General features: G+C 43.5%; 2 protein-coding genes and 1 long non-coding RNA gene across 4 annotated transcripts in view; 2 read left to right on the top strand and 1 right to left on the bottom strand.

Moving 5' to 3' along the window:
* The window catches only part of LOC109527561 (protein FAM46A-like), a 3,629-nt gene extending 480 nt beyond the window's left edge, over positions 1-3,149 (bottom strand). Inside the window, exons 1-2 of the mRNA XM_019889561.1 lie at positions 1,805-3,149; positions 7-210 (exon numbers count right to left, since the gene is read on the bottom strand). Coding sequence (XP_019745120.1) covers positions 7-210; positions 1,805-2,206 — 606 coding nt within the window. The 5' untranslated portion in view covers positions 2,207-3,149. The remainder of the gene's footprint in view (positions 1-6; positions 211-1,804) is intronic.
* Positions 3,150-5,341: 2,192 nt separating this feature from the next.
* On the top strand, positions 5,342-7,348 carry LOC109527963 (uncharacterized). The gene is made up of 3 exons (XR_002170613.1): positions 5,342-5,420; positions 6,310-6,414; positions 6,756-7,348. It is a non-coding gene; the product is annotated as an uncharacterized LOC109527963 (long non-coding RNA).
* A 4,510-nt stretch (positions 7,349-11,858) lies between these two features.
* Positions 11,859-15,474, top strand: part of LOC109527948 (inactive serine protease 35-like) — an 11,406-nt gene continuing 7,790 nt past the window's right edge. The window contains exons 1-2 of one of the 2 annotated variants that reach the window (XM_019890188.1): positions 11,859-12,156; positions 12,588-13,569. In XM_019890188.1, coding sequence (XP_019745747.1) covers positions 12,592-13,569 — 978 coding nt within the window. In that variant the 5' untranslated portion in view covers positions 11,859-12,156; positions 12,588-12,591. Of the gene's footprint in view, positions 12,157-12,587; positions 15,199-15,474 lie in introns of those variants that run through there. The other variant, XM_019890178.1, reaches the window with a different exon arrangement.

Genomic DNA, 15,474 nt, shown 5'->3' with positions numbered 1-15,474 from the left:
AGGGGCGGTCATCGGGTGCTCCGAGCACTCGTAGAAGAGTAGCAGCGAGTCCAGGCGGATCTGGAAGGAATCCACGCTGAACTCGAACTGCCGCCGCAGGGAGTCCACGAATTTGAGCTCCACGTTCTTGCCGCGGTTGTTGTACAGCGAGATGAGGCTCCAGCGGTCCGTGTCATTGCACACTTTCACCATCTTTTGCACGTAGGCCTCCTGTAAAAAAAAAAAAAAACATTGAGAAGCAGCTTGTGACTGAAGGTTAAATTAGGGAAATTATTGCCATTTTTAAATTTATGCATAAACGGTAAAAGGACCTTGTAAAAATAATCTCATAACAAATTGCAATATTGAAGGGATTTTAAAAATGTCTTTTTCAATTAGTTTTGGTACCTTAATTTCCGGAGTAGCCAAAAAAGGCAGACGACACTTTGGACTGTTCACCAGCCAATCACTTGGTAAGAATTTGAATTTACCACAGCATAGAACAAGAGTCCCCAAATGTACTTTGTATCCAAAGGATCAGCCAACGCAACACCACAAACCATACATATAATTAGGCCCCACCTCAGAAAGTTTAATTAATTATCCTTCAGCGGGACGCCGCCACACTGCCAGGTGGCTAACCTGTTAGCATCACAATGCTAGGAATTTGTCATTGGGTTCTCGCCCGGTGCTCATGCAATATAGTTATGCAAGATACCCAAAACAGTAACCCTTCATTTTCCAAAATGTACATTAATGTATCGCATAGGAGTAGTTTTATCTTCGGGGGCATGTGCAAAAAAAAAAAAAAAGCAGAACCAGTCCCAGGGGTAAACCACAAAGGTGGCATTTTCGAACAAAACCGCCCAGCTTCTGTCTTGTTGCACAAAGACTGCTTGTGTTACCTAACTTCTTCCTGTGTCAGACCATCTCAGGATGGAGTCGATAAGAGATTGTGTTTTGCTTTTATGAACAATGTTGATATCAGCACTTGGGGGGCACTTATTCAGATGGAGCTGAATCCAGTTGGATTCGATAGAATCACTTTGAAAAATGATTTTCCATGAAAAACGGGTTCCCCCGCCCTCCTCTGCACCCCTGAAAAAGAAACTTTTTTGGAATGTGAATGCGAGCCAGTACACACCTGGCCCCACTTGAAGTTCTGTTTAACCCTATATAAAGTGCAGCTGTTCTAGTATGCTTTCACTGACATTTTTTTGAAGTCACATCTTACATGCCATAATCTGCGGAGAGCTTCCACGGCGCCGGGAGGGTTCTTATTGTTCAATAGTATTAATCAGGAGAAGGGTCTAAAATAATTGACAGGGTATTAAATAGACCATGGGGGAGAAAAAGTGAAGAGAGCAATCATCAAGTGTTCAAAATATGGAACAACGGTGACATGATTGAGAACTGGACGAGCCTCCAAAATAGATGAAAAGTCAACAAGGAATCTGGTTAGAGAACCTGAGGTGGAACCATTTTGGCTCAAATTCTAAAAAGTATGTTTGGTGAAAATACAAATTCAAAAGAACATCATACATACAGTCAAGCATGATGGCGGCAGCATGATGCTTGAGTTTTTTTTTTTCCCCCCTCCAGATGGAACCAGGCCTTCATCAAGCACGGTCCCAAATAGCAGCAAAAATGTCAGGAAAAGCCGACTAGAACAGCTGAACTTTTACCTTCGTCTTTTTTCTTTTTTGACAGAAAACTAGCATTTCAACTGCTTTTTGTGGGGCACAAGGTGACCCCCCCCCCCGACCCCCCCAACCCACCGTTCGTTCCATGCCCCGACTGCGATATTACTCATTCATACATTTACCTTTAGCGTCAAGGGCGTGATTCTCTCCTTGTTCACTTCCTCGGGCAATAAGTCCAGCAGGCAGTCCAGCACCAAATCTTTGACGATCTGGAATTCTTTCTCCCCCTTGAGCTCGGCGCAGAAGATGAGGTCCAGGTCATTCCACCCCAGTCCGCTGTCCTCGTGTAGCACGTAGCTGGCCGCCGAACCGTTGAGCCGCACTTCGCGGACGCGAATGTGCGTTTGCTCCATTCGGCTGCGGACCGCTTTGACGATGTCGCGCGGCTTCACCTCCAGCGTGGGGAAGCTCCAGCGGCCGTGGATGGGGATGGAGCCGGCCAGAATGGCATCCAGACGCTGCACTTGCTCCCAGTTGAGCACACTCAGGTTCACGTTCTCCCCGCCGTCCGCATGGTCACCCATCCTCAATTGAATTCCTTGTCCAAAAACTTTTTTTTTTTCAAAGTCCCGCAAGAGTTGCCGCGGCAACTTCAAAATCCGTCTCTCGCGCGCATACGGCAGAGCGAAGTCAAATATGCTTCTCGTTACTTGCGCTTCTGCACTCTCCAGACAAATTCAATTCAGCAGCCGCTTGGACCTGTGTGTGGCTTATTAGTCACCGCGCACCGCCTCGCAAACTGGGTCGGCATCAACGACACAACTGCCCCTCCGTGTCTCCACTTTCAGTCCGCCGACTTGTCTATGACGTCGAGTCAAAGCTCCGGTGGACTTAAAACACACGCGTCGCAACGTGCAAACAACAACAACAACGCGTCTTTTGAGCTGTCAAATCGCACTTTTGTATCCGCTTTTAATCCACCATGGTGTCCAAACGTTCTCCCGACAGTCCTTTTACCGCGCACTTTTTTTTTGCGCACGCGTCTCAACGAGAGTGAAAACAACTTTGCAGCCTTCTCGCACCTACTTTTATCCAGCGGCGTAATGTCTTCCGAGCACTCGCATTTTGCCCCCTTCGTCCGTCGCCGACAGCGCGTGATGTCATCGAGTTTGAAGTCGCACAGCTGTAAAGGGCGAGTCTGTGGCCGGCTTCCCGTCTGACTGTCAGAGGGGGAGAAGGTGGGCGGGGCTGGTTTCGCGTTGATTGACAGGCGGCATCTCCAGGCTGGGGGAACAGGGGGGCGGGACTTGCCACTGACTCGAGCAGTACAGTATACCGAAGCCACATTATATTTCACCAAGGAAAAAGTTTCTCGGCAAACCACCAGACACAACTCAGCCACTCCAAAGCGCATTTAATTAATTGGTCTGCCTATGACGATATATCGTTTGTGGAATAAATGCAGTGGATATAAAAAGTCCACACACCCCTGCTCAAATGCCAAGTTAGTGATCTAATAAAATGACACCAAAATTGTCCCTTTTTCACCGTTAATCTAATAGGGGGGAAGTAAAAATCAACAATGTGATAATATGGTTGCACAAGTGCACACACCCTCTTGGGTTCAGAATTAACCATTCACATTCAAACTGAAGTTAAATGGAAGTGATCGAACCCCAACCCCAAATAGATATTCTGGTGGTATATATATATTTTTTTTATAGTCACATCTTGATCAAACATAATTAGGATACAAGAAAGCTAGTCGTGGAATTTCTAGTGGTCATAGAGATTAACAAAAAAAAAAAACTGAATTTCTCAGTTGAATGGTTGTCTTATAGAAGCTTCTCATACCCCTGCCCGACCTGTTCAAGAGTCCTCGTCTGTATTTTATGTCAGCGTATGTTTTAGACCCCCTCAGACTGCCGTTTGCATTGTTGTAATGATGTATTTTTTTTTTTTTAAACACGTGCACACTGAGACATGTTTTGATTCACTTCACTTTCAACAGGCGCCTAAGGCCGCCCTACCCAGCGACGGGACCAAAACTGACTTTTGCAGCGTGCTGGGTTTGGCAGCTCGTTTTCATGAGTGGCTGCCTGTCATCCGCTGGTTTTGCTGCAATTCACAATTTTGAATTGCATCGCAAAGTTCCAGATGTTACAGCCTATCATAAACCCACACACACTTTCAATCCAAGTAATACATTCCGGGGTTCTAAGCGTAAGCTAGATCCAGGTGATCGTCAGCTTCCGCGGCACTGCCAATCCATACCGATACATTCTATATATTGTGTTTTATTGTAAAACTTAAAATATTTATAATTTGATGTGTACCTACAGCAGAGCTGGACAATCACATTTTTGTTTGTCAATTAATGAGCTTGACAGTTGTGACCATGTCATGATATTTTGAAGGCTGTCGATTCCCACTTAACTCAAAGAACTTCTTGAACCTATCATTTGAAAACAAAAAAAAACAAAACTAAAATGTGCACGCCCACAGTTAAATACAAAAAAACACCTATCAAGGTATCGGTCAATTAAACAATGCGACCAATTATATGCAATTAAATGAATTAAGGTTAGGTTTGTGCAGCGTGCCCTCGCATCAAACAATGTACCCGCTCCTCATCCACACCGACCTTGTCACTTTTATTCTTTACTTTGATCGCGCACAATTGGGGAAAAAAGTCATTGGAGGATTGTGATCCAGTGTGACCCTTTTTGTCAAGAAGTAGGGCTGCGCAGGCTTGTGGGCTGCTGCGCCTTTGTTAGTTGTCAGGGAGAATCTGTCAGCCGGCATACTTGCGTCACGGCAGACAAGCCCATAAACCATCTTACTGCAGATTACCAGGTGTGTCTGTGTCTGTGTGTGTGTGTGTGTGTGTGTAGGTGTGTATACGTGCGCGCGGTCACACACATTCACACTTGCATGTGCAGAGAATTTGTATCTGGATTTTCTCATAATTGCAGTCAACTAATTACACTGCTCAACAGCAATTTTGAATCCAAGACGGCTTAAGCATAATTTTAGTGCTGATTTGAAAAATTGTCATTACTTTTTCGAGCACATCGGGTTTGGGAGGGGTTTTTTGTTTTTTTTTGTGTGTTTTTAAGTTTGATTTATAGAAGATTGCGCAATATATTTTACCATGCATTTTAATTTATGGCTTTCCTCCCCCACAAAGATTCCACCTGTTGCTGAACCTAAGCCTTCATTTAGAAATATTACAAAGCATATTCGTATTACAAATGCTATTATTGTAATTTATTTGAAGTGAGTGAGAGAAGAGGTTTTTTTTTTTTGTTTGTTTTTGTTTCAACTTTTGCCTATTTATATACTTGAATTCATCAGACCATAACATATTTTCCCCATTATGACATTCTGTTTCAAAGTCATTCATCCCTATTTGTTTATCGGACTTAGGGTGGATAGTGTAAAAAAAAAAAAAACGATGACTTCAAAATCCATCTTATCGTCGAGGAATGAGCCGTGAACTAGCATGGAGGTGTACCTTAAGCTTGAGCATGACTAAACAAATTGTTTCAGAGTGAATTTTGCCGTTGCGGCGGCACCGACGGACCCGAGACGGCGGGCAGCACTCTCCCACTTTCCCCCATTCATCAGGAGGCTCAATGTCAGACTTAGCGCTCGTGACTCTGAGGGCGAAATGGCGACTTACAGGGCCCTCTGACCCGTCAAGTGGATGACACCGGCTTGCTCTGCGCCGTCTGACGACATCGGCGGATTGCCGCGGGGGATTTCTGACAGGGCCTGTCGTCCGCCTGCCAAAAGGTCAGGATCAGGGTGCGCAGTTCGCGCTTTGTGCCCCGCATGGACAAGTGACCGACCTTGTGTCGTCCTCTCATTTTAGTAACAACGCTTTAGAAATTGGCGGCTTGTAAAAAAAACAAATATTTCTTCCACTGCTTCAAAAAGAAAAAAAATCCAGACAGAACTCACTTTTAATGATGACCGCATTGCAAGCCCACCTTTGCCCATTCTCCAGCCATATCCATTTCTGCCATTCCATGTGGAAGTTCATTAAGAGATTACAGTGAGCCCATTAGCAAAACGTGCCTTCAACCCTCTTCCGCGTTCCCGCCTATTTTTACTCTTTTGTCTGGATTTTCATTAGTCGAGAGAGGAAGTATTTCGCTAAACCTTTTATTGGGACTTCAACAAAGCTTCAAAAGACAAAGATTAGAATGACCATACAAAACCCTCAGAGGGTTGTGCTCTGAATCATAATCTTTTTTTAAAATTATTTTTAAAGAAGGAAAAAAAAACACTCTAAAATTGTACTGATAGAAAATAAATCAAAAGCTAAAGAATTACACAGTTTGTACGTCAAGATTTAAGGCTTCACTTCAACGCATTGTGCTGCTCCTGCTTCTGGCCTACCCACCATGGCCACGGGGGGGCAGTATAAAAAGTCATACAGAGACAAATAGTGACTCAGCAGCCTACAATTAGCCGTTTCCCAAAGAGGATAAAGAATATATTCTTGTGAGTGTTGTGATACTGCTATTCAGTGCTGAACGGCTTCACCATGACGATCCACGTTAGCCGATCAATGGTATTTTACATTTGTCCGCATCAAGCCAAAGGAGCATTCTGAAGACAGAGTCGTGTGGTTGCTTTAAATATGCAATGTGTAATCTCTTTGTTTTACGTTTGACAGTCAAGACATCACAATATCAATCTGAAGCCCTTGTACCTCCTCAAATGTAGTCTCAGCACAAAACAACAACAAAGAATCCAAAGACGGCTCAACGTTGGTGCATCGGTAAGTCAGGGTCCCACTAAATTTCCAAAGGATATTTTTTTTAATTATTTTTTTTAATTTTATACTGCAGTCTTTTTTTTTTTCTTACAGCTGTCTGCACCTTCTGCACTGTATTCTTATCTGTGACGTAAAGCATGCATGTCCTCATGTGTATCTGCAAAGCTAAACGCTATTTCCCATTGATTTGAACCCGGCCGGACACTTTCGCCGATCAGAGTCCACCTTGAAGAGCGCATTTATAAGCCCACACTAAACTCCCGCAAGGCCACTAATGAGATTCGCTGACGTGCCCGTCTGCGCAAGCCACACTGCAGCTCTTCCCCTTTTCTGTTTGTCCACAGCTGGCAAACTACTTCAACTCCAAAAACGACTCCAGCGAGCACGACTCTGCATCCGAAAAGCAAACCAGCTGTAGCCGAGGACACGGCGGTGCAAACAGGTAGTCAAAACTATAGTGTGCCTGTGTTTCATATATTCCCCCTGAGTTCACGTTGACTCAAAACTCTTGAGTGTGCATCTTTGTGAAACAAGAACAACCCCCCCCCCCAGCCCCCTCCATGAACAAAACAGGAAATCTGAGCAAATCTTTTTTGCACCAGTATCAATTACTGACTTGAAGTGTGTACTTATGTAGGGGACAACTCCCGCAAACATATTTTTCCTACATGCCAAAATAAAGCATTTAATAATCCCCTAAATGTGTCACAAATCATCCCCCTTGATATAATTCAGTTCTTGGTCCAACAATCATGTGGTCCATCCTGGCAAAAGGCCTCATTTCAACCGCATAAAGGAGCTGCAGCGCCATCTGCAGGACGCCCTCGCTCGTTTAGTTGAATCTCTCCAGGTGGCGCTATTTCCCCATCTCATTTTTTGCCTTTCAGAGTCCTTTTTTTTTCCCCCTTCATGTGTAAGCCCAAGGCTCAAAATCGTTGAGGAGCACTTTTGCTAATCAGTGGTTTAATTTGAGGAGCAATTTTGCACTTTTGAGGAGCAATTTCTTTGTTTACAGGTTCATCCTTAATCCCGGTTTACGCTATAAAGCGATTGATTAGTCCATTATTTAATAGTTCAGTGATATTTTATGTCACATTTGTTGTACAGTCGAATAAGATTGAAATTAATCCAAAAAAAAATGCTAATAACACGTTTTACACTATCAATATCTTTGTTGTCAGTTCCAGTGCTTTAATACTGGCAATTTTAAAAGCAATGAAAAAAGAAATGGTTGCTCATCCGCGAACAGTACATGTCTCAACTCATCCGTGAAACAAAAAGAAAAAGTTAGGGATCGCTCTTCTAAGCCACTCCTCCCGCGTGGCAAGTTATTATGGAACATAATTCATTTCCGGACCTGTTTAGCGACATGTGTAGCATTATTCAGTCTAATTTTCTTTCCCGACACTTATTAAATCACCTACTGTTTTGTTGCCTGACTCTGGGAAAGGCTCCAGTTTAACACGGGTTCAGCCGGATTTCGTGTACTTGACCACGCAAGCACAAAATTCCGGTTTATTGATTCATTTGCCTTTATTTTAGTACAACCCTAACCAATAAAACCCCAACAATGACATTATTTTTCAAAATGATCCAGCCCTACTTTTATGCTACCAAAGTAACATGTTCCGAACGTTGGAAAATTGCTACAAAAACCATTACTCCCCTTTTTTTTTTTTTGGTACTTCCCCACAGCTATGTATCCTTTCTCTTCTTTTCATGTGTGTTATTTTAGTCTTGTGTTAGATAGACATGCATGTCTTTGTTTTGACGCCCGTGATGATTAATGTCCACAAATGGCAAAGGCTGAAAACAAACCAATGGTTGCTGCCATCTGTGCGTGTGTGTGTGTGTGCGTGTGTGTGGGTGTGGGGGTGGTGTGTGTGTGTGTGTGTGTGTGTGTGTGTTTGTGTGTGCGTGTGTGTGCGTGTGTGTGTGTGTGTGTTTTAAGGTTATTTACATTGTCTCGCTCTGCAACAAACTTGGGCTAAAGCGAGTGCAGTTGAGCATTGTAGCACGGTGTCCTCGCGCATTATCACAATTATTTATCAGGCCGCATTCTTCGCTCTTGTCTCATAAATAATTGCGACGTGTTTATAATCACAGTCTTTTCCTGTTTAGAGCCGCAGAGATGAGGCAGTTGAACTCACCGTGGTGAAGGATGCGCATGTACAAAGTTACTGAGTGGACAGCATGATACCAGATGGAATATGTTTTGATGACGTGATGGGTCTCGTACACGCTCGATTAATATAGTTGAAGTGGTGCGGTAATTGGTAATTAGGACAGCATTTTGGTTCACATGCAAAGAGACAATTTCATGGTAGTGCAGATGCTCATCACAGCTTTCCATCCGCATTTGCTCCTGGACGAATTTTTGGGAAACTCAACCATGGGAATTTGATGATCCAGATTGAGTTCAGCAGCTGTGTGTGTGTGTGTGTGTGTGTGTGTGTGTGTGTGTGTGTGTGTGTGTGTGTGTGTGTGTGTGTGTGTGTGTGTGTGTGTGTAAGCATCCTTCTTTTCCAACATGTGCTATTTTACAGCTCAAAAATGAATCCAATGTTTTAATTGGACAAATCATGTTGCTTATTTTTATCCTTTGCTGCCCTCCTTTTGTTGTTTTTTTGTTAGTTTTTATTCTAGTTTTGTCGTAGTTTGAAATTCCAAGAAAATTGTTAACTTAATCAGAATTCTCATAGAAAGGTAGAGTTTATGTATATGCGTGTATTCATTATTATTTTTGGTTCTTTTATTTTAGTTGTATTTTTTTTTTTTTTTTTTTTGCTTTCTCACATAATCTTAAATCAGTACTTCCCAGTGAAATGAATGGAAATGGCATTAATCCGTTCCAGGACCCCCCACTGCACCCCAAAAAAACCCACTCATTTTTGTGTTCTGATAAGGAAAACACCCTTTACAATATTGTACTTTTTACGAACATAGTGATCACTTATTTAAATGGACTTAAAAAAAAAATTAAATCGGAAGTCAAGTCAAAAATGTTCTCTTCAGTAATGTGCCCCCTCTAGCATGCCGTTTTCCATTGTATGTCAGCATTAAACTAGCGAGGCCTGAAGGGAGTTGCTTGGTTGTTTTAAATGGGCAGCACGTAATTCTTTGTTTTGTATTTAAATTGACAGGAAACTTAAACTGGGGGAGACGTTAAACAGCTCGTAGCCTCGTTTTTTTTTTTTTTGATGACTTGCTCGATATTTGCCGAAATGCTGCTTTTTGTGAGTTAACTGCCACCATACAGCACTCGTATCTTAAGTTGTTTTTTTCCCCTATTGAAGTCAAAATATCGAGTCTAAATGAAAATTTAATCCCAAAGAAGATATTGGGGGTGGAAAAAAAACCTCTCAGGATCACAAGTTCACCCAGACGGAAGAAGCAGAAGAAAGGGAAGAAGAGCGCTTTGTCCATGTCGGACAAAATGTATCCCGTTGTCTCTTATGACACAGATGACTTTTCTGCTGAATTCCCAAACGTACTTCTTCCTACTCACATCAGGCTGGATGTCTTTCAAAAGAAACATAAAGACGTAGATCGACCGAGGATAATATAGCCATCAGCCATAAAGTGTACTGTGTGCGGCTTTGAATTGTCAGTCAGAGATCAGGCCCCCGAGCTTAATTTTTTTTTTTTCAATAAAATAACGGCTGCAACAACACAGCTGCTTTCACTTCGACAGACCTCAGTATGTTCCTTCCATTGACATCCTGATGCACAGCCGTCGTCTTGTGAAGTGTTGGACGTGGTGGTCTGCCTGTCTTGTTGTGTGATACAATACATGAGTAAATGCAGGACTGTCTGAATGGGCTGTTAACATAACTAATGGACCACACACGCGCATACATTAAACAGACCTACAGCAGGCAAAGACATACAAATAAGAGTTGCGGCGTGGGGAAAATTCACAATCTTCTTCTTACTGATGAAGGGATATCATAACTTGACGTTTGTAAATGACGTCTACCCCAAAAAAAAAAAGATTTCATCTTCTGATGAGCCTTAAAAGAGCACAGCCAGGATGTCCAGAGCGTGAGGGGAGCAGCTGGAAATAAAGAGTGAGTCACAAACAAACAAAAAAAAAGTCCACACGCTCTCTCTGCTGCAGCTGTCTTGACCCAACTTGCTGTATTTGCTTTTTTTTAATTAACAACATAGCTGTCTAGACTGCGGATTGCAACATCGACTCCAAATGAAGGAATGAGTGAATTATAATTTTCCGCTGTAGCTGACGGCTTGAACAGTAAAGTCACTCCAGGGGGGAATCAAGTCCTTCAGGTCGCATGGGTTATAGTGCGTTTTAGGTTCCTGAGGTCAAATTGAGGACCTTAAATTGTTCCTACAAAAACACTAACACGCATCTTTTTTTACGCATTTTTTATGGTGACAGAAAAACTAATTAGAATGTAAAAAAATATATATAATTAAAAAAATTATTTAAAAATATGTAAATAAAAAATACAACTCAAATTGGTCCTTTGGCTTTGAAAGCAGTAAATAGCTTAGCATGTTCCAAAAAAAACCCGATATATATATATATATATATATGTCTCGTTTTTTTGTTTTTTTGTTTTTTTTCCTCAAGCTGTGCATGCCTCCCCCTCAAGTCCTCTGGCACCCCCAAGTGGAGGTGTATCTCCCGCTTTGAAAACCACTTCAGTGGTTGAATAAATGACTGACTAAAACATGAATGGGTGGCTCACTCGATGGATAAAGTACACGTCCCTCTAGTTTGTTCCTTTCTCTTTGTCAAAAAGCAAACACGCATTTCTCATTTGTTCCTCTGGACACACTCCAACCAAAATATTTATTCAGTCTCTTCATGAATGAACGATGTGAAATGTGAGTGAAAGTTTCCCGGCGAGACAACAATCCATTCCCGAGATAACATCGCGATAACCTGAAAATAAATCCCATCTCATATGATAACAAAACACAAGTTATAAGAAGACGTGATTAAAATCCTAACGCACAGTCAACAGGAAATGGGCTTTGTGGTTGAACTTACATGAGACCCTCTCTTGTATTTTTTAATACTTACAGTTAAACATTGCAGACATTTGGACACCAACAGTGTAGCAACACATGTAGACAGATAAAAGAGGAATACTCACAGGCATGTATTCTTTAATATTACTGTTGTTTACCGAGGCCAGGTGGTCATTATGTAAATTTATGTCTGTATCATTCTACCCCGAGTTTGCCAAGGCGCGCACCCCAGAAAGAGCACCGCAAATGTCCATTGAATTGAAGCAGAACTCTGGCAAATAATTGTTTGTTACATTCCAATTCAACATTTAATTGCTTTATGTTGTTCCAAAGTACAATCTTAAGCGCTATTTTACTTCACCTGTGCCCCTCATGATTGAATACCTAAGTACAGATAATAGATGGATCGATGACCGCAAAATTTAATCTGCCCAAGCACTAAATGCAACCAGACAGGCCTCAGCTCCCCCCCCCTCCACCTAAAAAAACCATCAACACTTCTCTGCATGTGTCTCCACTATGTGTCCTCATGTGATCACCATGTTCCTCTGCACCCTCCCCCTCGGCCTCTCGCATCTCAGCAGTGGGATGGACACCACAGTAGATATCTGTGAGGACCCCCGTGCAAAGGTTCCTACATTTTTAGCGGTCGGGAAAAGATTGACTTCTTGGACGGGGAGCGCCTTTGTAAACATTCGAAGAATTTGACGGGAAACTGTTTGGGGCATTTTTGTCACACGCCAGGTACGTTTTTGAGTTTGTCTTGCATTTTGTCTTGAATGCATTTTTTTATTTTTTAGATGATAATTCCCAAATGCATAATGTTGGAAAGGCATGTACAGTTGTTTGTCATGGTATTTTTTTTTTTTAATCGTGATTATTTATAATGTGGTAGAGGCATTGATTTGATCCTAATTAGTTGTTTCAAAGTGTAGTTATTGGCGCCATCTGCTGCTCAAAGAGTTTGACTAGTCCTTCTCTTGATGTTGCTTTTTTGCTGAATCTTTGTCTCGTTTTGTAAATGGCTGAAAGACCGCTCTCCTTTTGAACTCAAATTTTACAAAGCAAAAAAAAAAAAAAAAAAAAACAGCGGCTCATAACTTGTGCATGGCCGCTTACGTGACTCTTCTTGTCACCCCCCCTCACGTTATTAACCAATGATTTTCTCTTTTTAGCGCGATGGGCCTCTTTGAGTTCCTTTGTCTGCTGCTCTATGTGACTGTCACTCATGCCAGCAGCGAGGTGCACAAGTGGACCAGGCAGAAGCTCCCGGTGCTGACGGCCCAAAAAACCGAGCTTCAAGAGAAACGTTTGTTCAGGAGACCAACGGCGGATGCAAAGGGAGGCGAAGTTTCCAAACTCTGCGGTATAGAGTGTCAAAGTGGCCTACCGCCCTTAAACCCAAGCGAGCAAGAGAGGATTCTGGGATACGAGACGATGTATGACAATGGCACGTGCACGCGCACTGACGTCAGATTGCGGGGTTGGAACACGACGGGACCGGCTCCGTACGTTTCGTCGCCGAGTCGCAGGAAGCGGCAGGTTTACGGCGCCGACGGTCGCTTCGTCATCTCCGACTGGCATTTCATCACCAACTATCCTTTCGCCACCGCCGTGCGCCTTTCCACGGGCTGCTCCGGGGTCTTGGTCTCCCCCAAACACGTGTTGACGGCTGCCAACTGCATCCATGACGGGAGTTACTATCTGGAGAGCGTGAAAAGCTTGAAAGTCGGAGTGCTACAACTCCGAAACAAAAGAGGGAGGAGGAGGAGGAAGAGACGGCAGAGGGCTGCAAGGAAAACAAACCAGCAAAAAGGAGAGCTTATGCGGGATGGAGAGAAGAATCGAATTGCTCGAGATACAGCGAGAAGCAGCAGGGACTGGGGGGTGGGAATCAGTCCCCCCAGTAGGCAGCCCGTCTTTCGCTGGATACGAGTCAAACAAACGCGCATCCCGCAAGGATGGATCCACTCGAGGAACTCCTCCGTTTCCCTGGCCACCGACTACGACTACGCCCTCCTGGAACTCAAACGAGCCGTCAAACAGAGGAAGTTCATGGAGATCGGCGTGGCGCCCCGCACCTTCCTCCCGGCCCGAATCCATTTCTCGAGCTACGACGAAGACAAAAGCTTGATGGCTGTCCGCGGGGGCGAAAAGGTGGTCTACCGCTTTTGCTCGGTAGTGAAGGAGTCCGACGATCTGATGTACCAGCACTGCGATGCCCGGCCAGGAGCCACCGGGGCGGGGGTTTACGTCCGTCTGAGACAGGAGGACGGACAAGAGGGCGGGAAAGGGAAGTGGCAGCGTCGAGTGATCGGGGTGTTCTCGGGTCATCAGTGGGTGCAAGTTGGGGACGGCGAGCAGCGGGACTTCAATGTGGCGGTGAGGATCACCCCTGCCAAATATGCGCAAATCTGCCACTGGATCCACACAGACCCCAGTCACTGTAAAACTCTTTGAATTCCGACTTACTTTTTTCCAGCTGCGGCACCGTGCCATCAAGCTTAGGCCACAAAGTATGCTTCCACACTAACCGTTTTGCATTTGTTTGTATTGTGAAGTTGAACCGTTTCAACTGTAGTCTGCTTTAAAAAAAAATGTGAAATTGCTGTCTCGTCTGAAACTTTGTATACACTGTGCAAATTAGTTTCATATTGTTTTAGGGTGGGCTGACGTTAGGGATGGGGAGCAGATATCAATGCTAACAACGAAGCACGATGCTTCGTTGTTAGCATTCGAAGTCCATTAAACACTGGCGGCGGTGTTGTTGTCCTTGATTTGTTTTGACAGTGGTCATAACTAAGAATTTCAAATGAACCCTTCTTAAATTGTTGCGCGTGTCAAATTTTCGGCGTGTGGACCGGCTTAAATTAGCTCGAGTTGAAAAATGCAAAACAAAGCTTGCTAGTATGAGAGGATTCCTGGAGTAGTGACAATTAATGTCAGTGTCCTAAATGTTTTTCCAACTTTTTTTCAATATTGGCTGATGTGTATAAACCACTAAAATCTGAAGATAACCGGTGTTCGACAGCGAGATATAAATCCTGCAGATTTTATTGCAGTCATGAAGCTTCCCGCCAAATTATTAAGCCCGCAGTCGTTCTCAGTGGCTCAAGTGTACACAAAGACTGGTTACGCTGACCTGCTCAAGGTCTAGAACACTGTGCCAACAAATTATTTAGTCTCCGGCACATTTTCAGAGCTAAGATCGCGAGAGACGACAAACGAGACCGAACAGGGATAAGTGACAAGCCGTGACGTCCGTTTGGGTGATTTGTATTTTATTGCATCTCAAAGGAGGACTCACATGCAGGTTAAGGAAAAGAGGGGTGGGGGGGATGGGGGGCTGCCAGGGAGAATGGATTCGTAGTCCTCAACCTCCCCAAATGGCGCAGCCTTCATAGAAACACTGAGCAAACATCATCTATCCGCATTGTCTGGTATGTAAATGTCATTGTCGCCTTTATTGTATTTTTCTTTCAACATGTAATTGCCACAATGGATTAAGATGCAGTCACTTATTTTTTTTTAAATAAACAACACACAGAACATCCAGCGTATACGTGAGTGCTTTACAGCGGGTCCTCCCAGTGAGCAAATGTACCGAAGGCAGTCAATCCAATCGCATGCACAAATGCTACCAACTTCTTATTTCATCCCTAGGCACTCCACACCAGCAGAGGGCGCCACGTCAAACAGCCAGCAATGTTTTTGAAATCAATACTGCTTCTACAAAACTTGACAGGTATGTTTTCTAACAGGTATGCTTCCCCCAACATTTGTAACGAAAAATATATGGTATTTTGTCCCCCAAAATAAAGAAAATAAGTTGAATCTATCATCAAAGTAGTCAATCGAATTCCCAAGATCACAAAAGTAAAAATAAAGCGTAGATAATGTCATATTTGCATGTTTTTCGTGACCAAATGGAGAGTGTGGGTGGCAAAGCTTGACGTACTGAAGGTACAACCATCACACACACACACACACACACACACGGCGCTCAGTATTAGCTGGGATGACGAGGAGTTAGCTCAGTATTAGTTGGGATGATAAAGAAGT

This window comes from Hippocampus comes, unplaced genomic scaffold (assembly GCF_001891065.2).
Source record: "Hippocampus comes isolate QL1 unplaced genomic scaffold, H_comes_QL1_v1.1 scaffold397, whole genome shotgun sequence".
NCBI lineage: Eukaryota > Metazoa > Chordata > Actinopteri > Syngnathiformes > Syngnathidae > Hippocampus > Hippocampus comes.
The sequence above is the reverse complement of the archived record's forward strand: the minus strand, read 5'-3'. Positions and strand labels throughout refer to the sequence as shown.